Source organism: Phaenicophaeus curvirostris, chromosome Z (genome assembly GCF_032191515.1).
Source record: "Phaenicophaeus curvirostris isolate KB17595 chromosome Z, BPBGC_Pcur_1.0, whole genome shotgun sequence".
Classification (NCBI taxonomy): Eukaryota; Metazoa; Chordata; class Aves; order Cuculiformes; family Cuculidae; genus Phaenicophaeus; species Phaenicophaeus curvirostris.
Genome location: NC_091431.1, coordinates 27,244,119 through 27,271,640, shown reverse-complemented (window position 1 = coordinate 27,271,640; position 27,522 = coordinate 27,244,119). Strand labels below are relative to the sequence as shown.

The 27,522-nt window shown below is 37.4% G+C and overlaps 1 protein-coding gene across 2 annotated transcripts in view; it reads right to left on the bottom strand.

Annotated features, from left to right (window-relative positions):
* Positions 1–1,389: 1,389 nt before the first annotated feature.
* The window catches only part of LRRC2 (leucine rich repeat containing 2), a 68,265-nt gene continuing 42,132 nt past the window's right edge, over positions 1,390–27,522 (bottom strand). For both annotated transcript variants that reach the window (XM_069879924.1, XM_069879925.1), the window contains exons 6-9: positions 8,886–9,031; positions 6,576–6,731; positions 4,621–4,757; positions 1,390–3,040 (exon numbers count right to left, since the gene is read on the bottom strand). In XM_069879924.1, coding sequence (XP_069736025.1) covers positions 2,991–3,040; positions 4,621–4,757; positions 6,576–6,731; positions 8,886–9,031 — 489 coding nt within the window. In that variant the 3' untranslated portion in view covers positions 1,390–2,990. The remainder of the gene's footprint in view (positions 3,041–4,620; positions 4,758–6,575; positions 6,732–8,885; positions 9,032–27,522) is intronic.

Here is a 27,522-nt window from a genome sequence, read left to right as displayed (position 1 = left end):
AAAATCGAAAAAGAAAGTATGCAACATGCCAGTAACAGAATTCTCTTCTCTGGAAGTGCTAGGCTTTTAGTGAAAGTCAATTTTTTCAAGTAAAACTACTAGTAAGTCAAGTTGGGTAAAAAAGTTATATAATTAGACCAAATTTTAAATGCAGTACAGAGTTTGCACTGCAACAGATGGAGCTAATAAAATTTTATTCAACAGCATGTGATAAGTATGTTCTCACAGTATTTTTGATGTGCAGGAAATAGAAGTAGAATTCAAATGCAATTATGATGAAATTAGGACTTTCAATTATAGCTGACATTACCCACTGGATGTCTTTGGTGTAATGGGCACAGTTGAACATTTACACCATTCTCCCCTTAAACATGGGTACCTGACAAATTCTGTGACAAAAATAATCCTTTCTGTAGCTAAGATTTTACGGAATAACATTCTATGAGCTAAAACCAAAAGTTGTCAGCCCTGCAGGGAAGTACTTGGAGTACTGGTTGATGAAAAATTGGACATTGAGCCCCCAATGTGCACTTGCAGTCCAGAAAGCCAGTAGCACTATACATCAAAAGTAGTATCATCAGCAGGTTGAGGGAGGGGTTTCTGCCTCTCTACTCTACTCTGGCGGGACCCCACCTGAAGTATTGCTCCCAGCTCTAGAGTCCTCAGTACAGAAAAGACATGGACCTGTTGGAGAGGTCTAGAGGAGACCTGGTGAGTGGACTGGAACACCTCTTTTATGAGGAAAGGCTAAGAGAATTTGGATCATTCAGCCTGGAGAAGAGAAGACTCTGTGGAGACCTTAGTGTAGCTTTTCAGTAAATAAAGGGGGCTTAAAAGAAAGATTATGAAAGTTTGGTTTTTTACTAGGAACTACAGTAACAACAAAAAGTGTGAATAGTTTTAAAATGAAAGAGCATAAATTTAGATTGGATATTAGGAAGAAATGTTTTACAATGAAGATGATGAGACATTGACACAGGTCACCCAGAGAAACTGTGGATTCCTCATCATAGGAAGTATTCAAGGTCAGATTGGACAGAGCTTTGGAAAAAATGATCTAATGCAAGTTATCACTGCCTGTGGCACAAGGGTTCTGTCTTTGAAGTTCCCTTCCAACCAGAACTAATAAGCTAAGTAAGTACTAGCACAATTTCTCTCTTCAAATACCTCCTGTTTGTATGTCCAACAATTCTGAAACTAGAATTAACACTGGGTACTTTACTTTAGTGCATTAATTTTGTACCCCTAGTTTTTCTTAAAGTTGCAACTCCCATAATGGGTATATCCATTCTATAAACACAGCAGTTGTGATTTCCATTGCTATTATTTTCAGTGGATCATACTAGACTACAATAGAACTCTAGAAATAGAATTTCAAGCAGTGTCAAATCATGTATCTTACAGAAGTTTATTACCTCAATACCAATACCTAATCAACCAAATTTTTAACAGCAGTGAAGAAGGTTTGATAAGGTAGTTTCAAATAGCCTGATTTCTATATGCCCTCTTTGACTGTCTCTGTTTTATCATATTTCAAAATCTCTGTAATAAAAAAAAACAAACCAGATCTTCCATTATTCTGCTTCAGAACAATGACAAGTTTTCTTGGAGTTTTTTTAACTCTCTTTGCTCCAAGACTTGCTTAAAATCAGCATTAACACCCAGAGACTGACTCAAGAGAATTTCATTTTGGGTAGTAATATAACCACAGGAGTTTGAGATTGGAATAAATAACATACCTAGTATTCACAAAATCTCTTCTTTCAAAAGAAAGAATGCCAAAATGTTAAAAATGAAAGAACATTAAAAGTAGTGGGTTTTATGTGGAAGTCTTGAGGAGCACATCTTTTGTTGCTTTGCTTTTTAAATATGAATGAATCTCTCTACCTACGGCACAAAACTGGACATAACTCACCTATAATAAGAAAGCAAGATGTAAATATCGTTTTCCCTAATGTGTTCATAAGTTTAGGACTGTTTGAATTCTGTAATATTAGTCTAATTCGAGTCTAAATTCTCAAAGTCTTGAGTCTTTTTAGATTAAAAAATATTGATTTATTAAACAAAATATGTGTAGAACTAGATTTCTGAAACCCTACAGTATATACACTAATGTATAAACAGATTCTTAAATAGCAAGCAATATAACTTTTTGTCCATCAAACTCACCATTAAACAATTTGGAAAACTTTAATAAAAGTCCACAAATTCTGTAATGAGAAAGTATTAGTAGAAGATCTTTATGATCATTCTGCTGACAGTATTTTTCCATACTGCTTAATCCTTAAAGTGTAACTACATACACTCTTATATTATAAGACTGGTTAGTTCATAAATTCCAGCTATGTTGATATTTAAATTTGTGAACAGGTAAAAACTTACAAGAATCTTGAAAAAAAGCAACAGAATTGCTACAGTTTCCCTATAGATAAAGCTGTTGAAATTTATCTAGACTGAAAATCCTGAGGAGGACAATTTCCTTGAAGAACAGAAAGTAAATGCAAATGATCAAGTATATGTTCACACTTTCAAATAACTAAATATGCTATTTGGTTTTAACAACACAACAGATCATATTCTTTTCTAAGTTAATCCTTCTCCTCTTAAAAATCAGATCTCTCTTTAAGATGATGATTTATATTGCACTATTTCAATTACAATGTACAATGCCTTCATCCTGAGGGCATCTATCCCCATGTAATACTTCACTACAGTGAATATCTAGTTTCAGAAGGTCTACATGTAAATTAATAGCTGTTGCTGCGGACTTGAAAATAAATGTGATGATTTAAAATGTCCAAGAGCATCTTATAAAGGCTCTACTGCTCTTTGTTTTATCTATAGTTACTGGTAGTAACTACAGTAACAAATAAAAAAATTCATAATGACTTTGAAGTGCTTATGGCCGTCTATGTTTTCCAGAGTTGTCTATTCAGAGGAATAAAAATAATTGTTCTGATATTTAGTAGCGATTTAGAGATTTTTGATCTTCAAAGCTGAAGACTGAGTAGTACTTTCGTAGTATAGGAAGGAGTAGAATCTGTGGAAAGAGGAAAAAATATACAACTCAGCACAAATAAATTCAGCACAAATAAACAGATCCCTTAGCTAAAACCAGCCAGGTTTGGTTTTATTACAAAGATGCTCCAATACATGACCTCTGTGCTATCTTTCAGAAATTCTTTTGCCTCATTTACATAAGAATAGAGAATATTATATATAATACATAAGAATAGAATATTCCTTCTCCAGTCTGTTTTTCAAAAGCAAGTATTGACATAAGCTATAGCATAAGAGTTCAGATCCAGGAAATCCAGGAGTCATTCATGACCCAGCCTCATCATAAAAAGCATACATGGAAATAAGTTTTCTCTAAGAACACAGAAAAGTGTATCCCTAAGCTGCTTTGCCCCGAAGAAGTACAAAGCTGACCTATGCCTGGCAGGGCAAAATGCAGATTTCAGGCAGCTTGGCCACCGTTATTTCCCAAGTATTTAAATACAACTTCATTAAGAGGTATTTCATGAACATCTTTAGAACCAAATTACCATAGAATCATCGAATCGTTTTCTTGGAAAAGACCTTTGAGATCATTGAGTTCAACCATATCTGTCCACTACTATTGATCATTGTCTCAGCTTATGATCTCAGTTTTTCCTCCATTTCTGCTCTCCATTTTAACCACTGTTGCTACCATTATCAGAATTATCTGTCACTTTTATAGCAGCCTTCACTTTAGAAGCAGATGACTGGAATACTCAATTGTGCAGCTTATGGGCATTAAGGAACAGAAGTCCAGAATCAGAACATGAAAAATATTCTGCAGCCAGATCAGGTTGCCTTTCTTTACATTTGTTCTATAGGTGATCTTGTAGGACCACTACATAGACTGATTAAATGAAATGGAAGGAATGAAAAGATACCATAGAATTCGTTCCACAAAATGTCACTTATACACGCAAACTTTCAAAAAGATTTAAACAGACCCTATAGGGTATTTTGGCTCACAGGAAATTTTCCCTTTGTTTCCTAACATGTTTTACTAAACAAGACTCAAGAGATGGACAGTTACTTACTCAGGCAGAGCAAACTAAAGTCACATGTAAATTTTCAGGTGCTGTGCAGTAAAGGCAACAGCAGTGACTTTACTACAAGAATTTTACTGTGGTTAACCAGTTAGAACAATTAGTTCATTGCTACAGATACACTGTTAAAGAATGTCCCATCAATGTAAAAAGCATTTCATATATATACTACATTTCTTCTTAAGGAGCAGAAGCAGTTCTGCAGGAATACAAATTCACTAACAGTAATCCCAAGAGTTGTAAATAAATCTGGAGAATGAGTATAATCTTTGCATACATTATCATTGAACTAACTTAAGGAATGTAGAAACACTCTATTAATTTTTTTATACATTTGTTCAATATCAAGTGTTTTAGTTAGGGTCCAAATTATTATTTATTTTTTTTACATTTTCACTTTTGGTCCTATTCAGTATCATGACAGACAATTACAGTTTAAGCGTATACTGCTTGTGCTCATAAAAATTAATATTTTCAATGTATGTATGCATTTCTATCTAAGATAGCAAGAATTTTACTGCAAGTTAATACACACCCCTTTCCTTTAGGTCTTCAATGTATGCTTTCATAAACTCTTTCTCAAACTGCTCCCGTTCACGTTCACTTTCTATAATTTCTTCAGTGTCTCCACATACAATAGTTTCAACTGGGCTGTCCTTGAGGCTTATGAATCTAGAGAGAGATTAACACAAGAATACATGCAACAGGCTACTGAACATCACTGGCCAACAGGAATGACATTTCAGAAGTTGCTACCAAATGGGGAAATTGAAAGAATATTTGCTCAATTTTAGCATTACAGCATTGTTAGGATCCATTTATTAATAGAGATGGATAAACAATAAAGATTTCAAATTGCACATTCTCTATACTCCACTTTCCATATAACAGTGATGAGATTTATCGCTTTCTTTTCACCAATCTATGTAAATCATTCTTTGCATTAACAGGTATAACTCTTTGTTATGGAAATTCTGATAGACTACATTGCAATTTTACATCTGCTAATGAGTAGCATGATCTCCCTGCCCACAACACTGCCTAGCAATCTGGAACTTTGCCAATATCACCAGGCTGACAATACGCACCTTCATTTTTTGGTTGTTGTTACGTTACTTCTTTTTTACAATGCACAGCTAGATGCACATTATGTTGTATTTGCAAAGTTCTTAATTCTGCTTGCTACAGGTGAAAACTAGATGGTTACACAAACAACTTACATAATGTGCAAATTAACTGGCCAGCATTCCAAAAATCTCTAATGATTTTCCCACTCCAATAAAGAAAAAAAATCAATACAATTTTTACTTGTAAAAGAACAAAATTTCTATCAAGTCATATGGCTTTTGAAGTCTCATGAATTACTGCGAATCTGTGGTTGGTTGACCTTGGTTGGCCAGGTGCCCTCTAAGCAACACTATCACTCCCCCTTCTCAGCAGGACAGGATGAGGGCTTAAGATTATAAAACTTATAGGCTGAGATAAAGAGAGTCTAATGAAAAAAAGCAAAAGCCATGTATGGAAGTAAAGCAAAGCAATAAAAATTATTCTGTGCTTCTTTCTAAGAGGTGATGTCCAGCTACTTCCTGGGAAGCAGAAACTCAGTAGCAGTTGCTTTGGAAGACAAATACCTTAAGAAGAAACTACATACCTCCTTTCTCCTTTCTCTTAACTTTCATTACTGAGTATGACATCGTATGATATGGAATATCCCTGTGTCAGTTTGAGTCAGCTGTCCCAGCTATGTCGTCTCCCAACCTCTTGCTCATCCTCAGCCCATTGGTATTTTTAGGGTAGAGATAGACTTGATGCTGCGGGAGCACTGCTCAACAGTAGTCAAAAATCTTGGTGTATTATCAACACCATTCTAGCTACAAATGTAAAGCCCAGAACTCCTTAAGGAAAGTTAACTCCAAGCCAGCCAGAGCCAGTATAGAGTCTCAAGTGGTTGCATAATCAAAGATCTGAACGTTGCCTGTAGATGTGTAAGATCATTAGAATTGCAGGCTAAAAGACCTCCTAGTCTTAGCCTGCATGCAGCAACAGGGTACTGTTTCACAACGAAGAATATATTAACTACTCAATTTATGTCTCACTATTTAGCCTTTTAAATACCTATGCCTCCCACTTCCAGCAGCATACTTTTGACAGCACTGAGCTTATCAACAGCTAACAGATAGACTACTGGTCCCACCTCGAGACATGGATTTGTTTCTCTGCAGTTAGAGTTTCTGTGACCAAGTCTACACGGGAGTAGCAGTTTAGGCATACAGATGCACAATACTGGGAACCAGCAGATGAATATCAGAAAGCGGTGGGTCCCCTGCAATTTCCAACCTTTCTAGTGCCTCCTTAAAGGCTCTGATATAAATTGGGTCAGAATTTGACCATAAGGTATGACAGAAACTGATGCTTGTGAAAGCATTTTTTCTGAATGAATCTACCTTATCTTCTTAAGAACATATTCCTTAGTCTCCAACTTTTACTTACTTCAAACCTGTAGTTGACTCACAGACAGCTGTGGGTATCTCAACCAGGTCATCACCACTGACAACTAACAAACTGAGCTTTGGCATATTGACTAAAGCTCGTGGAAGATAAGTCAACTTGTTTTTCTGTAGGAGAAGAGTCTGCAGTTGATCTAATCTGTAAAAATGCAAAAGATAAAGATAACTTTAAATATTTATTTCAGACAGGAGCATCTAACCCGAACAGCAATACAAACTTAATCTTGTGTAAAAGAAAGACAATTACATGCACATCTTTTGCTTCTCAAAAAATACTCGTACCACACTTTGATGAATTATCTTCAACTTTAATGGGAATTTCCAGTCATGGTTCAACATTATAGTTATTAATAGCATGCCTCTGACAAGTACTCAGAAGCATACCCAAGATAAAAGACTATGAAAATTGCTGTGCTTTTACACAAAAGATGTTGACAGAATGTAATATAAATCCCTGCCAAGTGTACCCCAGAACTAATGAAAAATATGGGTCACCAGCTCACGCCTTTTCCTATATACTGGTTTCTATGAACTAGATCTATTTGTGCTAGGCAATATTTTCCCATCTACCTTTTTTCCCTAGTGATTAGTACTGTAGAGAGCAAGAGAAAGACCAGCTCCTGGTCATGCCTTTTGCAAGTTATCCCACAGAAATTAATTTAATGATAATGTTTGTGGAAAAAGGCATGGGGCTTATTTTGCTATTATTTGCCCTGGCTTTGCCAAATGCAATAGTAATTTATGGCTAAGCATTTATTCCTGGGATTAGATAGAAGATGAAAAGCATAGCAAATTGATGAAACAAGTTTGTCGCATTTCACAGAATCACGGAATCATTTAGATTGGAAAAGATCTTTAAGATCAAGTCCAAGTGTAAAGCTAATACTGCCAAGTTTACCAATGGTTCATTCCTAAAACAGTGTTACAGGGTGCTGTTTATCAGTCCCATTAGTTTATTTGAATTCAGGGAAAGATATTAAGATTTCACTTTACTACAAGCTCATTATTTTTAACCACAGGCTTCATGGTAGTTCATTAAGGTTCTTCAACACTATAGGCATTGAAATCATGAGTCATGAGTCAGTTTGCTGAGAGGTGGATATCCTGACATTTTCTTGTCTTTAGAATGTAGATGAGCACAAGACATCTCCAAATTCAAAACTCAAAGTCAAACAAAGAAAATCTTTTTTTGTGCTGTCTGATTATGATGCTTTAGTACTGCGGCTGGCAACTCAGTACAAAATAGAGAAGATGAAATATAGAAAAGGAATATTTTAAAGACAGGGAAATATATATATATAGGCTACAGGGAAAAAATAACTCTTAATTTGTGTAAGTATCCTTCCATAAAATAAAAATATGCTCTTAGAAGCTCTTCAAAGTTAATCAAATCTCTACTCATTCCTCTTGGAAAAAAAATGACAGATTTATGCTGTTCTGACAAGAACTTTGCTGTCAGAGAAATCTGTGATTACCCAATTTCCAGAAAAGTCTTTGCAACATAGGTGTTGAAAAAGATGAATTTAAATGAGTTTTATGTGAAGTTCCTTCTGCTTTTATTCCCCAATCAATAAACAATTCATATTATTTTTAATAAAATTTAGTTAATATGTGTTTTGGCTTACATATGGCTGTGTAAAGTTTTGTAAACCAGGTTATAACAGCACTCCAGAGTGAATAAATAGGCCCAGGGCTAAGAAAAGTACTTTCTCAGCCTAGTAAATCTCTTCAAAGGGATGAGCATGATTCTATTTTAAATTACTTCTAGTGAATCTCTAAATTGAGGGTGTCTGTGTGTACAGGCACATACACTTAGAGTAGGAGGGGAGGATTTTTTTTATCTTACTAATAGTTTTCTGCTTTACTGACAAAGAAGTCTTCGTTCATCTTTTCCCTCTAACTCACCTAAACTCCAGAGAGAGATACTGCTGCCAACTTCATATGATGAGCCCCTTTGCTAGAACCAGTGCACAGTATGCCCTGTGAACTTTCCTAATAGCAATGCCTGTGTATAATGACAAATTATCACGTATACAGCAGAAACTGAACTTGGGTAACTGAACAGTAGAGACACTGACTGTGCAATCTGCCATCAAGGGCCATAAAATTTATTTTTTGTTCTGAACCAAGGCCATCAATAATTACGGTAAAGCTTACATATGAAACTATCTGATACATTTCCAAATAAGATTTTTTATATGATTTTTCATGAATGGTATCCCTTAGAAGCTTGTTACTTTCTAGATCTGCTTGATAGTTCACAATTCTGTCAATGAATTAAAACATACATTACCTGTCTATGTCTTCTGGGAGATCTTTCAGGTTGTTGCTGCTAATATCCAACCACTGCAAATTAGACATCCGGAGTACACAAATTGGGATAGAATGAAACTTGTTTGCTGACACATCCACAACGGTGACTTGTTTCAGGTTACTTAGCTAGAAGAAGTGGTGTTTTATTTTAGATACATTTTGAAAATACAAGAAGACATTTCATTTATCAAACATTCTTATTCCACTCAAAGCACTTAGAGAAATAAGAATTGAATGGGGTTTTTTTTACCGAACATGTCTTTCGACAAAGGTACAAAGAGCTTTGTCTCTTTGCCATCATTTTATAGGCAAAAGGAATTTCAGAAATAACCTCCCAAAATGTTCATAGCCTTTCCAACATTGTCACAGTATTGGATGAAATTTTCATTCTAAAAAAAAATATACTTTCAGACCACGCCAAGGCTGGAAACAGACAAGTACTTGATTCCTTCCTAGGTTACATATGAACTTTGTTCTGAAGTGACAAAACACAGTTTTAATAATTAATAGATGCCAAGTTACAATTCTCAAAATCAGAGACTTTATAACTGCCACCAAAAATACATAGAATTCCTTTGCTGTAACTCTGTTATGCACAGACAACACATCGCTAGGATACCCTTAGAAAATTAATCTGCCAATTCTAGCCCATGTTGAGTCCAATATTTTTCAACTATCTTTCAAAAAATCATCTTCCACAGTACAAATTAAATATTTAATAAGGTGAACTAGAGCTTTTTATTTGAATACTATTCAAAGGAATTACATTTTTAAGTAACAAACCTATAGTGGGAGGTTAAGTACAAATGTAAACTACATCTGTTAAGAAATAAATGTTTTAAATAAGGCTCTCTGTGTATTGAATCAATTATTCACACTAGCAGTCTTCATAAAGCCATGCAGCTAACTAACGCAGATTTCAAAGTAGTAAAAGTATTAAACGAAAAAAAGCACTTTACAATGGATATTACATCTCTGAGTTTCTAAACATATGTCACCAGCATGATCTGGCTCTATATGTCCTGATACAGAAGAGAAAGTAGCAAAAAAATTTTGTTGGTCTTTGCCTGAGGGTTCCATTACAATGTAGAAAATAATTGTGAAGCAAAAACCTCAAAGCAAATATATTTTCCATCTCCAAAGTGAGAAAAGTACTAGTAATAGGATAAATTATGAAAAAAAAAAATAGACAGTAATAAAATACTGAGGGGTTTTATTATTATTTATTAACAATCAAGTCCTAATTTATTATAGTTTATGGCCAAACTACTTCTTACTGCAATGCTACCAGACTTTCATCTTAATTTGACTCTTGCCATTTAAAGTGCTCACATTCACAGTTTGGTGCTGTCTCAGAGTGAGTTTCTTTTGGGATAGTTAGGTGGTGGCTTTTTTGGCTTTTTTTTTTTTTTTTGGTGGCATATGGGTTTTTTCTTGGTTGTTCTTTTTTGTTTGCTTGCTTGTTTCTAGATACAACTTCATATTGCTGACAGACCTTAAAATTTGAGGAAATCTTTTTAGGGAGGTTTACTGAAGTTGCCACATTACAAACAAACATACAATTAAGTCTACCTTTCAAAAACACTATAAAACCTCAGAGTTTCTCAAGTCAAATATGTGGTTTTGAAATCTGCCCATCATTGCTTTAAAACAGCCTTTGTAAGGCATTACCATAGAAATGTCTCACTCCTGATTCAGAACAGGCAAGCACACATTTTATTCTGACACTTCTCACTTGCACACAATTTTGTCATTTTGAGGATTGACTACTATCTATGAATACTTACACCTACGCTATAAATTTTCCAGATACTTAATCTTTTTTCCAACTAAACACAACCTCCTCTTGAACAAGGCAAGCAAAGACACTCTTTTAGATCATAGCAATGAGAGAATAAAGAATATAACTGGCATTGAATTTACATTGCATGTGCTTTATGGTTTCAAATTATTGCCACGATTTTATAACCCAAATAAATGTTTTAAGTTTTTCTGCACTCAGAACAATTTGTCAACACTGTTTATACATTTCATTCAACCAACTCCCCCCAAATGGAATTTAGCAGGCACAGTATTAAAACAATACCCTACAGTCTTGAAGGCCACCCTGAGTATTCTCAAACCATCCTCAAAGAAGAAATGCTACAGTCTTTAAGCAGCAAGTAGCAGGTTATTTTAAAATAAAATTTTAAAAGTCACTGTTCACCCAAGTTCCCAAACACTTTACTTTCACATGCAGTTATCTGTCATGCCAAAACAACTTGGTAACATTAACAGTACATGGTAAAATCATATTTCTTCAACAGCTGAGATTAACGTGGTAAGTATTTCTGGAAGTGCTTTACTGTGTTAAATATTAAAAATAACATTAATATACCAGTATTTTTTTAATAAACAATGTTGTTTCTGTCATTTTTCATATAGCATTGAAAATAAATTATTTTAGTTCTTGATTAGATGAAAATCTACATTTTTCTGGAGTTTGTACTCCTACAAAAATGTACCAACAAAATATAAAACCATGGACTGTCTTGATATAAAATTTGGTTCAGCATGCCACAGAATACATGCAGGTAAAATTGCATTGTGTAAGCTGCAAGCACTTGTTCTTTTAAGGCAATGTTTAACAAAACCTGAACATTTTCTACAGTACGTTGAAACTTAATGGAGTTTTTATATAATATGTCTCTGATATGTTATCAACAAACATCTCTGATATACAATCCATTGGAAATTATAGCAGCCATGTATTATATTTTCTGAAGAAAACATTGAGTATTTTAATGCTTCTTGAAGGACTGATGCTTTTTTTGCACCTTTTATAATATGTCATTTTCCAAAAAGCATGGCTCCCTCATCACTTTCACATTATAATTTCTTTTTGCTAGAGTTTGATTTTTTCTGCTTCCCTTTATTATGTGACTTTGACTCAATCAGTATATAGGCTTTATGCAAGTTCCATTTTTAAAAGTAGATATATTTGATAGTCTAGCTACCTGGACTCACTTATTGTGGTCCTTATGTTTAATTACTCTCGTCATTTTCATAAGACAAACTGCCTCATTTTGCCTATCTTAATAATTTTGATCCTAGAAATAATCCAGATGACACTGTAGAAATCCACTGCTGTTTTTTCCCTCTAATGGTTAAACCTTCAGCTGAAAGAAAATGACACTATGTCCTGGGCTGAAAAGTCAGTTGATTAATGGGTGTATTTTTTATTTCTGTTCTATTCTTTGCCATGAAAGAGATTTACTGATAAAGTTGTATGCAAGTTTATCATGAGTTGCCTACTAATTAGCACCAACAAATGAAAAGGTGTAAAGTCATATCAAGCCTTATCAGAAAAATAGCATATTTTTCAATGACATGTAAACATCCTGGGTGTGGAACAGCATCCCAACAAAGTCAATGTATGACAAGACACACAAAGAATTAACTCAGAAATGTCTATCAATCTATTACAAACCTGCTTTTGCCCAGAAATTTCCTTTGAATTCATTGAGTCTGAAATTTGTACCACTTCATTAGGATCAGGTTATCACATGTTTTCTGCCAAAACAGCTAGATTGGCACTCAGCATCTTATTAACTTGCTGAAAGCAACGCAGTATATATGACAAAGGAGCATCCTGGGTGCAAACTACACTGTTAACCATTTAGATCTCACGCATTCAAATGAAATCTCTAGGTTTTCCTTCACAGAGCTGTAAGAGTAACCACTTCTAGAATCTCACTGACAGTCTTGGAGAAAAGTACCAAATCAAGAAACAGGATAAAAGCATCTTCAGAGGCAGAAGATATCTTACATCAAGATATAGTTGTATATTTATAACACAGTCTGCCATCAGACTTCCAAAATCAAGTCTTAAAATTGAAGAGGTAAAGTCATTTAATAGTCAAGTCCACCCATCACCAAAGTGGTACTAATTCACTTATTTTGTGAATGGCAATTATAGGAACTTCCAACAACATTTCATTTAGTGGTAGCATGATAAGCTAAATCCCAGAAACCCAAGTTTAAGCAAGTCTTCAGCCAAATAGCATTATTCTGGTTTCACAATCAAAAATTCCATTTCTTTTGCAGAGTTAATACACAAAGACTTCACATTATTCTGATGCCAGACTGTTTACTATGAAATTTAATATTATCCCCTTTCATTTTGGAGAATTACCATCATTTAAGCACCTTATGTTCAAAGTTTAATAGAGTGCTTATAGCTGTGATGACCTAAAGATAAAAAGTCAATAGAAAGGGTCTTTACATTTTATTAGAGCAGTTTTTTGTATGCACAAATCTTTCATCAGATCTACAGAGAATGAGAAAGCTGGTTGCACATGCAATATTCACAAAAATATTCATAGGTGATTGCTGAACTATATATCGATAAGAGCAGAACTATCTTCATACAGTTAAAATCCCTAAGAATGCAGATCATGTGTTTAAATTTAAGTATAGGATTTGTTCCAAAGCAATAGATGTCACATACATTAAGTTAAGTACCTGACTAGTGATTCTCTGAGCTGAAGCCAAAACAACTCTGCTACCTCAAAAATAATAAATTCATATTGATTAGTTACATTAAATTTTCATTACTGCTGCAGCTAGATGTAGTCTGCATATATTATTGCACTTTGCCATTATAAAGTCATCTCATCTTCAAATCTCCAAAACTTGGAAAAAAAGAACACACATCAGAAGGGAAAATTAGGCTCTACCAAAAGTTAATTACAGGTTGCTTATAATCTTAAATGGATCCAGTAGTTCACTTCAGGAATATAGTGATAATATGTTTACAGTAAAACCATCAGAAAAGAAAGAGCAGCAATGTCAGTAGCATATGGTGACCTCTTCAGAATTGTTTAATAGGAAGGAACTTGTGATTATAACACAGAATCACAGAATCAGAGAATCACTGGGTTGGAAAAGACCCACAGGATTGAGTCCAACCATTACTATCAACCATTAAACCATGCCCCTCAGCACCTCATCCACCTGTCTTTTAAATAACCTCCAGAGATGATGACTCAACCACCTCCCTGAGCAGCCTGTTCCAGTGCCCAATTACCCTTTCCGTATATATTTTTTTCCTGTGTCCAGCCTGAACCTCCCCTGGCAGAGCTTGAGGCCATTCCCTCTTGTCCTGTCCCCTGTCACTTGGGAGAAGGGGCCAGCTCCCTCCTCTCCACAACCTCCTTTCAGGTAGTTACAGAGAGCAATAAGGTCTCTCCTCAGCATCTTCTTCTCAAGATTAAACAATCCCAGCTCTCTCATCCACTCCTTGTAAGACTTGTTCTCCAGCCCCTTCACCAGCTTCATTGCTCTTCTCTAGACTCACTCCAGAACCTCAACATCCTTCTTGTGGTGAGGGTCCAAGAACCAAATACAGTATTCAAGGAGCAGTCTCACCAGTGCCGGGTACAGAGGGAGAATAACCTCCCTGGATCTGCTCATCACGCCGCTTCTGATAAAAGCCAAGATGCCATTGGCCTCCTTGGCCACCTGGGCACACTGCTGGCTCATGTTCAGTCGCTGTCAACCAACACCCCCAGGTCCTTCTCCCCCAGGCAGATTTCTAGCCAGACTTCTCCTAGTCTGTAGCACTACCTAGGGTTGTTTTGCCCCAAGTGCAGAACCCAGCATTTGACCTTTTTAAACCTCATTCCATTGGTCTCAGCCCAGCAGTCCAGCCTGTTCAGATCCCTTTGAAGAGCCTCCCTACCCTCCAGCAGATTGACACTTCCACCCAGCTTAATGTCATCCACAAAAGACTTTCCTAAGACATAATCTGTTCCTTCACCGAGAGATGTCCAAAATCGCTCACTTTCACTAAAGAGTAAAGACAAACCAAAAAGACTTTTCCATCTGTGCTCCAAAATATAACAGCAATTGAAGTGGTATTATTCAGGTGGTGCCATCTTGATTATGATTTAAACTTATACAACAATTCTAGTTTTCCATGACAATACACTATAGCCTGAGATTTTAAAAAAGGCATGTGTCCATTTGAGCTCATTCTGAAACCCCAAGACAATCACCATTTCCCAGAGTGAGGCAAAGTGAAAACACCAAAAAGAGAAAGCTAATTTCATTCTGTAGCAACTAAAAAAAAGATATTAATAACAAAGATGACAGCAAAAATGAAGAATTATAACACACTTTTTGATGGTTTAGTTTTACATTGATAAAGTAGTAACAGCTCACCTGAAAGGAAAAAATGCCTACAATATTTGAACATCTAATATCAGTAGAAGAGAATCAAGTGTGTAATATTGACAGAAGCAAAATAAATTATAAAAGAAATGATGTGAGAGAAACATTCAAGTGAAACTTAGAATGTAGTCCTATGGCTCTAACTTATTACAGTAGCCCCATTTTGATGACTGATGATGAAATTATTTTACCTTTTGTATATTGGTGCCTGATAAACTTGGAAATAAGATTTTCATGGAATGTCAGCCACAAATCAACTTGCTTATAAATGTAAGTGGAGGACAGAATATTAAGGGGAAAAAGGCATTCTTACTTCAGCAGAGGCAATCAGTTTGTGACCTCTGAGCTGCCTATCACACCAAGAATTAGCATCTTCATGTTCCTTTACCTTACAAACAGAAATGTTACTACTTGTTTTTCCTTTGCACAGAGTAAATTCACTAAAATGCACAAGATTCTGGCCAGCACCAGCGCAGTTCGACAAATAATACTAATTGGCTACCAAGCAGGAGAACACTGCATCTTGGAGCTGGATTTATTGAAGCAGGAGTTTCATAAAGACAATCCCCAAATACACAAAAGTCACAACAGAGATAAATCTGTTTAGCACCCTGTGGCATATCTGGTCTGGAAATAGACCTTATCTACTTGAGAAAACTGCTGCAAAATGTCTATAATAAAGATTATTTTTCTTTTAATGTTACAGACAGCAAATGCACGACACTGACAGTATACAAACCTACAATTGAGAATACTGTCAGCAATTGAACCCTACAGTTCACAGCTAGCCAGGATTATTGTGAATTTCTCCCTCCTCTTCTTTCCTTTCACATAGTACTGTTAGATACATGTACATACTTTCTTTGAGGTGGTGACAAACCTAAAAGAAACTATTTTGAGTCCATTTTTTCCCAAAGGATTCTTTTCTTTCTACATTATAGTAATATTTCTAGGAGACTTAATATCTAGCTCTGATACAAAAATGTAAAATTTGGAAATATGTCTAGCATCATTAAATGATGATGACGGAGAGATCTTTCCCCAACCTGGACAAGAAAGCTAAGTAATGGCACATATATTGTATGCACAGTGGGTGGGTTCACACCAAGCCATGTGATCTTTGATATCATTCCATGGAGGAGAACACAGTAAGCCTACAGTCTTCATCTGCTTTTTACTGCAAATTCTTTAACATTTCTTTTAGTCCTTTTTTTTTCCTGGCGCACTTTTTAAGCACTTTTTGAAACTGGCTTTTTGAAAAAAAAAGAAAAATATTACCTGCATAGAAAATATCTAGCTACGTCCTCAGTGTAGACAAAAGGCTCCTACATTTCAGGCAAGTTTCTAGGCCTAAATTAGAGCAGGATCTCTTTTATCAACTCAGTATTTCAGGAAGAGGTAGACATAAATATAGCTGAAGGCTTGGTCTGTAATTGTTGTAATTAGCTCCTTGTATTGCTAAATTTTGCCCTGTGGCTCTTAAACAACAATGAAAAGATGTCCAATAAAGTCAGCGATCTGGCATCTCCCAGAATAGTTAACCTAGAATTTAAATTGTATAGAACATGGTTTCATGGTACTGAAACACTATAAGCTCAGATAACTATTTACACTTTTTCCTCTATGTCCTGTGTCAAAATAAGCAGCTTTGAAACAAGTATTCTACTACCCAGTCCCCTACAAATCATGTCCAAGCAACTTATCTTTGCTTAGCTACGTATTGCTTCTGGAGGCAGGTAATTTTTTAATAGTAAAAAACAAAAAAATTTCTTTGTGTTTTCATATATCATATGCAATGCCAGATAATATTTTCTGTGAACCTGACATTTTACAAATACCTGTGCAAAGCTTTGAGCATATAAAAGTACGAATATAACAAAGGAAACTATGACTACTGAACAAATACTTAGAAGTAACATTTATCATTAATAGCATGCACCTAAAACTAAGATTTTCACAGCTGTAAATAAAATCTAATATGGAGAAGTACAAGCTAATACAAGAACAACGAAATACACACATTTCTTAAACTGACTGAAACATGGGAAAGATTAAAAAAGTAGCTGCATATGACTCACTGCAAGTCTTGTGTTCCATATGCACAAGTGGTCAAAAAAAGAAAATACGTAGCTGGATGCATATGTAATGTCATAAGTGATAATTAACTCCAGAATTACTTGCCACTAAATAAAATAATTGTGCGCCTATGTACAAATCACAATACTTCTCGTTAGGTTTCCTCAAACAGAAATACAACAGTAGATGGGATTCAGAGATGAGCAACTGTCATTAACAGAATGGAAATATTTCATTATTTTGTGTGGTGTATTTTTTTTTGTTTTGCAGTAGTTCTGAAAGAGCTAAATCAATATTGGGAAAGACTGGAAAGATTAGACCAACTGAGAAAGAAATGGTAAATTCATGGTGCATTCTTCCTTCACAATAAAAAAACAACACAACTAAAAGCACTGCACTTCCTGATAAAATGAAACTTCAATACGATTAGACTATAGGATTTGCAACAACAACACGTGTTTTACTTGATAAATTTTGCAGAATTCAGAGGAAGTTGACATTTACACAAGTAATGAAGACCTCCATTTCTGTGTCATGGTTCAAAGAAGCACAGTTCAGATCTTTTGAATTTCAGAATATGACACAAACAGCTCACTGAAGTTCCGGTAAAATAATACTGAACTCTGTATTCAGCTTGCATACTGAGATTTAAAAGGTGAAATCTGCAAAAAGTTAAATTCTTTGGAAAGCAGATCAGCAACTTAGCAGTGTATGACAACACTAGCATGATTATTATATAATATATAATATTATATAGCATACAGAACTGCAAATAAAGCTCCATGAAGCCGAGCTGTAAAAACATGTATTGAGAAACGTTTACTATGTAGTTTTAATATCTTTACTAGCCATGACAAGCAAATGGGAGAAAGTGAACAGAAACACAGCGGTAATAAGTCACTTAACAAGGTCAAAAAATACATCAGAAAAAGTATAACAAAGGTTTCCTGGTTTCTAGTCATGAGCCACTAAGAAGGACTCCAAGCATGGAGGACAGTGGTTGAAATGTAAATGGGGAGGCCTGGCAAATTGACTCTAGCACACTCCCTCACGACCTCCAAGGTAAGCATTACATGTTTACACAACCACTAGATGGTTGGAATCAGTCAGGCTTCTACATACAGTACAAGCAGAGAGAGTCCCTGTGATGCATGAAAGGAATTTATGGGGAAAATCTGTTTGGGTCTTTCCTATTCTGGGCAAAGTCAAACCCATTCATGGGATTGCTTTCACTCAAGGCCCTAGGCATAGTTGGTGGGTAATAATGAAGGATGATGAAATCCCACATGTACATCAAGGAAATCTGACTCTGGACTAGAACCCTCAGTTTAAACTATATTATGTTAATTGCTACATAATGCTAACAGCATTTACTAAGTGTTTTTCAGGAAAATGAGCTAGTTTCATCACCAACAACCTTCTTGTCCTTTATGAGGACAAGGCTGAGGTATTTAATGCCTTCTTTGCCTCAGTCTTTAATAGTAAGGAAAGTTGTTCCCTCTGTGTACATACCCAGGAGTTAGAGGAGCAGAGCAAAGCTCCCGTGATCCAAGAGAAGGTGGTTTGAGACTTGTTTGCCCGGCTAGACACCCACAAGTCTATGAGGCAGGATGGGATCCACCCAAGAGTATTGAGGGAGCTGGCAGATGTGCTGGCCAAATCCCTTTCCATTATCTTCCAACAGTCTCGGGAGACTGGGGAAGTTCCACTGGACTGGAGGCTGCCTGATGTTGTGCCCATCTACAAGAAGGGTCGCAGGGAGGACCCAGGAAACTACAGGCCTGTGAATCTGACCTCAGTGCCAGGGAAAGTCATGGAACAGGTGATCTTGAGTGTTATCATGAAGCACATGCAAGAGAACCGGGTGATCAGGCCCAGTCAACACGGGTTCACAAAAGGCAGGTCTTGCCAAACTAACCTGATCACCTTCTATGACAAAGTGACTCAACTACTGGATGAGGGAAAGGCTGTGGATGTATCTTCCTGGACTTCAGTAAAGCCTTTGACATAGTTTCTCACAGCATTTTGCTTGAGAAACTGTCAGCCTCTGGCCTGGCCAGGCGCACACTCTCCTGGGTGGAAAACTGGTTGTCTGGCCGGGCCCAGAGAGTGGTGGGAAACGGTGTGAAATCCAGCTGGAGGCCAGTGACAAGTGGAGTCCCCCAGGGCTCAGTGCTGGGTCCAGCCCTGTTCAATGTCTTTATCAATGACCTGGATGAAGGCATTGAGTGCACCCTGAGCAAGTTTGCGGACGACACTAAGCTGGGTGGAAGTGTTGATCTGCTGGAGGGTCGGGAGGCTCTGCAAAGGGATCTGAACAGGCTGGACCGTTGGGCAGAGTCCAATGGCATGAGGTTTAACAAGGCCAAATGCCGGGTCCTGCACATGGGGCACAACAACCCTGTGCAGTGCTACAGACTGGGAGAAGTCTGTCTAGAAAGCTGCCTGGAGGAGAGGGACCTGGGGGTGTTGGTTGACAGCGACTGAACGTGAGCCAGCAGTGTGCCCAGGTGGCCAAGAAGGCCAGTGGCGTCTTGGTTTGTATCAGAAACAGCGTGACGAGCAGATCCAGGGAGTTTATTCTCCCCCTGTATTCGGCACTGGTGAGACCGCTGCTTGAATCCTGTGTTCAGTTCTGGGCTGCTCGCTACAAGAAGGATGTTGAGGCTCTGGAGTGAGTCCAGAGAAGAGCAATGAAGCTGGTGAAGGGGCTGGAGAACAAGTCTTATGAGGAGTAGCTGAGGGAGCTGGGGTTGTTTAGCGTGAAGAAGAGGAGGCTGAGAGGATCATTGGATTCAATGATCCTGTGGGATTTTTTCCAACCCAGTGATTCTCTGATTCTGTGATCTCTGACCTGCTACAAGTGGGTACAAACTGCAAGGAATCCTAACACCATCCCTCCTGCCTTGAGAGATTGCTATCATGGATAGAGATCCACAATCAATGATGCAATGAACTACTGTAGATAAATAATAGATTTGTAGTCGATATGTAGCATATATGTATATATGTGTATACTTGTATTTGAAGGTATAAGCACTGGAGTCCTGAGCATGATGTAAGTGATATGGAATAAGGGGTGGAATGTACTGGTTTGGGATAAAGCAGAACACTTTCTCTGACTTTTCAGCCTGATAGCTTCCACCAAGGTAGCTGGCCATTGCTGTGTAGGAAGACCACTACTCACACTTGTTCCTGTATAAATTAAGGCCAGTCCAGAGTCGGTGGCTAGCAGGGTTGCAACTGCTGGGAGGGGTGAATAGGACAGGTGAGCCAGCCTGAACAACGAAGTATTCCATGCCATACATGTCATACTCGGTATGAAAACTTAAGGATCACAAGGGTCAGGCACTCTTCTTTGGCTGACATTCTGGGATGACGCTGCCTGCCTGCCTGTTTTCAAACCCATTCATGTGTTCCTGGATCCAGCTCCGGAGTCTAAGCTCCCACCTGCTGCTAAGTCCAGTCTGGGACCTTCTCTGCATATACTTAGAATCATAGAATGCTTTGAGTTGGAAGGCTTCTTTACATATCCTCTAGTCCAAGCCCCCAGGGGGAAGGGGAACATCTTCAAATAGATCAGGTTGCTCAGAATCGCATCCAACCTGACCTTGAAAACATCCAGGGACAAGGCCTACGCTACCACTGTGGGCAACCTGTTCCAGTGTTTTACCACTCTCATTGTAAAAAATGTCTTCTAGATCTACCTTCCCTCAATTTAAAGCCATTACCTGTCATCCTAATACTACATTCCTTGAAAAAGAGACCCTCTCCTTCTTTCCCTTTAAGTACTGGAAGGCCGCAGTATTTGTATATATTTTATTATTTTATTATCAATATTGTTATCTTCTTTTTATTATTGTTCTTTCATTGAAGCTGCTTTAGTGTTAGTTTCCAGCTTGCAAATCTTTCTCTCTCATTTCACTTTTCCCTTTCTCTGTGAGAAGGTATTGGGACTAAAAGCTGCCTAGTTTAAGCCACAGACCTGGCTGGGGTCAGGAGGGCAGTTAAACCAGGATGGTCGGTTCTCCAATGAAGTGAACCGTTATTATTAGATACTGGCTTGCTGTGTTAGACGGGTGGTGTTGAAGTGACACTGTATTAATTAGTACACTTGGAAGCACAGTGTCAAGAACAGGATCAACTGACACAGTTTCCTGTACTTAACTGCATAATCCTGTTTCCTAATATAGATCCATGCCATTCCTTAGCCGCTTGTCTATTAAAACATTTATGAGAGCTCCTGCAGCATTAAGGAGTTCATGAATCTCCTCTGACACTTTACACCTTTGCACCTGCTCTTTTTGGTTTCACAGCCCTCCTGCTATTGTTTAATGTTACATCCACAAAGCAGCTGTTGCTTTGCATGGATTGATGACACTTTGGCCAGCTGTATTAGAAAGCAACTCATCACAAGTGCTAAGCAAATTCAAAGAAAATGCAAGCACTGAGTAAGATGAAATCCTGTGTAACAGAAATGCACCCAAGCTAAGCAACTGGAAAAATAATTCTGAGACTAAGAAATGTATGCACAGAAATACTGGTCCTATTACAGTCAATCGGACTTTTGCCAGTGATATAAAATAAAGAATTTCACCAGAGATTGGTTTAATGTTTCCAGTTTCACAGTGCCAAGTTAAACCCATTTTTACAACACTCTTCTCTGCTTTGTGGTTCTGAAAAACCCACACAAATAAAATTCAGTTTTTGACAAATTAAACAATTTTGTAACTTACTAAAAATTCTACAAATTGTGAAGATTTTACAGGTCCTTTATAATCCCATTTAATGAGAGAAGAAGGAGCTAATGGTGAGTTTTTCCCCTGAAAAATAATGCCCTGTACATCTCTCTGATTGTGTTTTTCATTTCATAATTTTACACATGTAAAAAAACAAATGGCAAGGGAAACAAGCAGGTTAGGAAGCCTACAGCTTTGAAGAATGACATGATGTTAAAACAAAATGTCAATTTACATTTCTGTTGAGATGTTGGTGTCCTGCCTGCATAACCGGGATATAGCTTTGGGAGATGTGAGTCACGGATCACAAAGATGACAAGTTACATGGAAATGCCCAGTGGGGAATTATTTGAAGTCTCTCCACACTTGCACAAGCTTACGCCTCTGCTCGTCCTGTTAAATGCTTTCCTTTGCTGAATAGGACTGGTCATAGAAAGAGAATCAAACCAAAAGAGACTGAAAATTTTCCAGCTGTTAAAGGTCAGTTTTAAAATATCCTTTTGAAATTGTATTAATGTATAAAAAGTTATTTATGTCTGTTCTGGATACTGCTGGGTTTGAAAACCTTAAGAGGCTAATATTAGTGCTTAATGAATCTCTAGTCACATCTGGTTTCTGGCTTTTTTCAGTCACACATGTTTGTATTGTTGAAAGATGCAAGAGACAACTAAATATAATTATATTTTTTCAGGTACATAAAGCAGACACATGGTGCCAGCTATAATATCTAATTCTATACAGGCTTAGCAGAGAAGATGAGTTACTAGACCTATTGGTGATCAATGCAAGTAAGCTAACTTGTGGTGTCAAGATTGGAGGCAGCCTGGGCTGCAGTGGGTGAAGTTAACAGTCCTGAAGTGCAAAGGTCAGTGAAGAGTAAAGTCAGGACCTTGAATTTTAAGAAAGCTAACTTCCAGCTGTTTAAAGAGTTAATCAATAGGACTCCCTGAGAAACTGCCATCAGGGGCAAAGGGGCAGAGCAGAGTGGGCAGATCTTTAAGGACACTTTCCATAGGTCATGATAGGTCTTGATTCCAGGTGTAAGAAATCAGAAAAAGGAGGCAAGAGACCAACAAGGATGAGTTGTGACAAGCTGGTCAACCAAAAGAATAAAAGGAAACACAGAGGCAGTGAAAACAGTGAAAGGTATACTGGGAAGAGTGTAGGAATGGTGCCCAGTTGTGTAAGGATGGGGTCAGGAAGGCCAAGGAGCGGCTGGAGCTGAACTCAGCAAAAGGTGCAAAGAATATTAAGAAGGGCTTCTATAGGTATGTCAGTCAGAAAAGAAAGGTCAAAGAAAGCATTTGCCCCTGGTGAAAATAATTGGCAAACTGGTAACAATGGACAAGGACAAGTCTGTAGTACTCAACATTTTTGCCTCACTCCTCACTGGCAAGCTCTCTTCCCACACCTCTCAAGTGGATGGATTGAAAGGCAGAGACTGCAGGAGCAAAGTCCTGTCCACTATAAGAGAAGATCAGGTTTGTGACTACCTGCAGAACCTGAACATACACAAGTCTATGGGACCTGATGAGATGCATCCTAGAGTCCTGAGGGAATTGCTTGATGTAGCTGCCAAGAAGCTCTCCGTGATATTTAAAAATTCATGGCAGCTGGGAGAAGTCCCTGGTGGTGACTGGAAGAAGAGTAACATTATCCCCATATTTAAAAAGGAGAGAATAATTACCCTGGGAATCACCGACCTGTCAGTCTCATTTCTGTGCCTGGGAAAATCATGGAACAGATCCTCCTGGAATCTATGCCAGGGCACATGGACAATGTCAAGGTCATTTGAGGCAGCCAGCATGGCTTTATGAAAGACAAGTCCTGCCTGACTAACCTGGTAGGCTTCTATGATGGAGTGATTATGTGAACAAGGGAAGAGCTACAAATGTGATTTATTTGGACTTCTGCAAGGCCTTTGTTACCATATCCCACAACATCCTTCTCTCCAAATTGGAAAGATATGGATTTGATGGGTGGACTGTTCAGTGGATAGGGAATTGGTTAGATGGTGGCATTCAGAGATCAGCAATCTATGGCCAAATATCCAGATGGAGATCCATGACATGTGGTGTCCCTCAGAGGTCCATACTGGGACAAGTATTGTTTAATAGTTTCATTGATGATTATATAGACAATGAGGTTGAATGCACCCTCAGCAAGTTTGCAGATAACACCAAGCTGAGTGGTGCAGTTGGCATGCATGAGGGACAGAATGCCAACCAGAGGTATCTGAACAAGCTTGAAAAGTAGGCTTATATGAACTTCAAAAGATTCCACAATATCAACTGCAATGTCCTTCATCTGGGTTAGGGCAACCCTTGGCATCAATAAAGGCTGGGGGATGAAGGGATTGAGAGCAGCCCTGCAGAGAAAGACTTGGTACCACTGGGTGAAAAGCTGGACATGAACCAGCAATCTGCACTCACAGACTAAAAGGCCAACTGTATCCTGGGCTGCAGCAAAAGAAGCATGACTAGCAGGTCAAAGGAAACGATTATCCTACTCTCCTTTGCATCTGATGAGACCTCACCTTGAGTACTCCATCCAGCTCTGTCCAGCTCTCTTTTCTTAGTACAGGAAAGATATGTACCTGTTAGATAAGGTTCAGAGGAGGGTCACAAAAGTGATCAGAGTGATGGAACACTCCTCCCATGAGTAAAGGCTGAGAGAGCTGAGGTTGTTCAGCCTGGAGAAAAGAAGGCACCAGGGACACTTTATTTTGGCCTTCCAATACTTAAAGGAAACCTGTAAGAAAGATGTGGACAGACTTTTTTGGTAGGGCGAGTTGCAAACAGGATAATCGGTAATGTTTTTAAACTAAAAGAGAGTAGATTCAGACTAGATATAAGGAAGAATTTTTTTTATCATGAGAGCAGTGAAATACTGAAACAAGTTGCCCAGAGATGTGGTAGATACCCCATCTCTGGAAATACACATTGTCTGATCTACTTGAAGATGTCCCCTGGAAGGGATTGGACTAGATGACTTTTAAACCCAAAGTAGTCTATGATTCTATGGGTTTGAAAGTTCCTCAGGTGTGCACTTGCTTACATAAGGACTTAGCTAAAACCTTCTGTGCACTAGAAATAAAAAACAAGATTTTATTTAAGCTATTGAAAAGGCATTGTGCTAAAAAAATAAAGCCAGAAAGCATAACCTTGCCATTTCTCTGAACTTCAAACATCAGTTTATACAGAAGTGACATGGAAATACAGGCATACATACATATGATTTTTCTCTGACAAAGTATTCATTTGCTTTAACAGCTTCTGTCTGGTTCCTTCCCTTTGCACTACTCAGACCACACAAATGATACAGAAAGCATTTCAGATCATTTGCTGGGACTACACAGATACTGAACATTGTTCAAAGCAGAACAAATTTGCAAAGCTCCTTTTTAATTTATTTTCAACATCAGAACATCTGTTTGTAAGCATATCTCCCTTGCTGTTGATAGTGTGGAATGACTTGCCTGTCCTGTTACTAAGAGCATGTGCCCCACTAGATGGTACAGATGGAGGAAATGAGAATTTCTTCATGTTCTCACTCTTCTCATTAAAGTTCCTTCAGGTTAAATCTATAGATACTTTTGACTGATGCATTACTATTAGCAGAATTTTACAGTTTGGAAGAAGAACTGGACCTTCAACACAACAAAGCTGTCTCTCTGTAATATCAACACAATATACGTGGTATTCTGCCATGTGCAGGAAATGTTAATTGGGTGATTCAGTAAATAACTGTAGAAAGCAATACTTCCTGAAGGAAACACACCTCAAAATAAGGTCAGAGCAGTTTTTCTGCTAACATATAGCAGAAAACACATTTATAATACCATTTTTATTCCTAGAAAAAAACAAATCAGTTTCATAATATGTGTGCAAATAGCAATAGGAACACTATCCTATAGTTAACATACAAATATCAGCATCATAGTGATTCTAAAATTCATACACAGAGGGTGTATCCATCCTTCCCATTCACTTTGCAACTACAGAGTATGAGTATAGTACACAGAATAATCCCACTATGCAGGGAAAGGGACTGGATAATGTATAGGGCATGCCTTTTCTAATCACAGCTAGAGGAGAAAATTCACCTCCACATGGGAGTCTTATCAGCTAATTGTCATCCCAGAGAAGACTACGCCCTAGACTTTATAGTGCACCTTCTGCTGCTGAGCCTGGTTACTGGGGTCTAGAAATATCTGTTATAAACTGGCTGCATAAATGTAATCCCGTGTAGGTAGCCTTTTCTAATATTTACATTTTATTTCAATTTATATATTCACTCACGTCCAGAGAAAGCATTCTTAATTTGCAAGTGTAGCCAAAACAGATTTTCATTCAATTGCAGATCCATAAACCTTTTCTGCCAAAGGACTTACTTTGCAACTAATGTTAATCTAATATTGAAGTTAAACTAAGATCTGAAGAAAAAAAATGTTAGATATCTAACAGTAGAAGAGAGAAAAATAAATTGACATGTAGACATTGAACCAACTTGCTCTTCCTTAGGCATAGTATGGAATAGTATGAAATCCTAAGCCTTAATAAAGGAAGAGATGAGAGCACATACCCTCAACATCTTTTTTTTTCCTAATGGAGCATCAGATTACTTTATTTTAAGATTCATTAAAATGACATACAGAGTGCTGGAGGTAGCCTTTGAAAACAAGGGAAGAGCTTTCTATGAGAAGTTAACAGAGAAGTGAGAAAAGTGCTTGCCTGCTGATGCTGTGGCACAGGGCGTGTATCACTCAAGGCATGGCTTCAAAACATATCCAAACAGAGATATTGATAACAGTCCAGGCAGAGAACATATATGTTCCTAGTAGGCTGATACAGCTACTCCATGATACAGGTTGTGTTAGGCCAAGCAGAATGCTGTGGTTTGGGGTTTTTGTCCCCCACACATCGAAAAATGTGAAAGTGTTAGTATCAGATATTGAATCAATTAAAAGAGAATTATGACCTACAAAATTTCAGTTGTGGTAGGATATCACAATCACCATATAGTCCAGCTTAAACCACCTGCATTGGAAAATTATATTGGTAGATTAAAAAGGCAAGAAGTATAGTCAGTCTACATGCTAGAAATGTCCTTAACAATTGTAGTTCCCTGAAAAGTAGTAAAAGATAAAGATATTTAGCATCTTGTCTTTCCTGAAGTTTTCCTATTTACAAAACAAATTAACAGACTTAACAGACATCATAAGAGTCTGTGAGGTTTTTTTATGCAGCAGACTGACAAATTCAGGCAGAGAAACAACCAACAGGCCAGCAAAAATTTATATACATATATGATGAATGTCCTTAGAAATTACAAACTTCAATTCAAGACAGGTATTTGGTGACACTGTGTGGGTTTTTGTAATAAACTATGTTCACCTTCAGCCACTTCTGGGTAGCAACTACAGACAAGTTATAAGATCTATCTCATTGAGAATTCTGTCACTGATTACTCTCCTCATAAGTTCATCATGTAAAATTTTGTGTCTACTGAAAAAAAAACCAAAACCAAAATAAACCTGAACTCTTTTCATAAGAAAGCAAACAACCAAATAAATAAACTAAAAGCTTT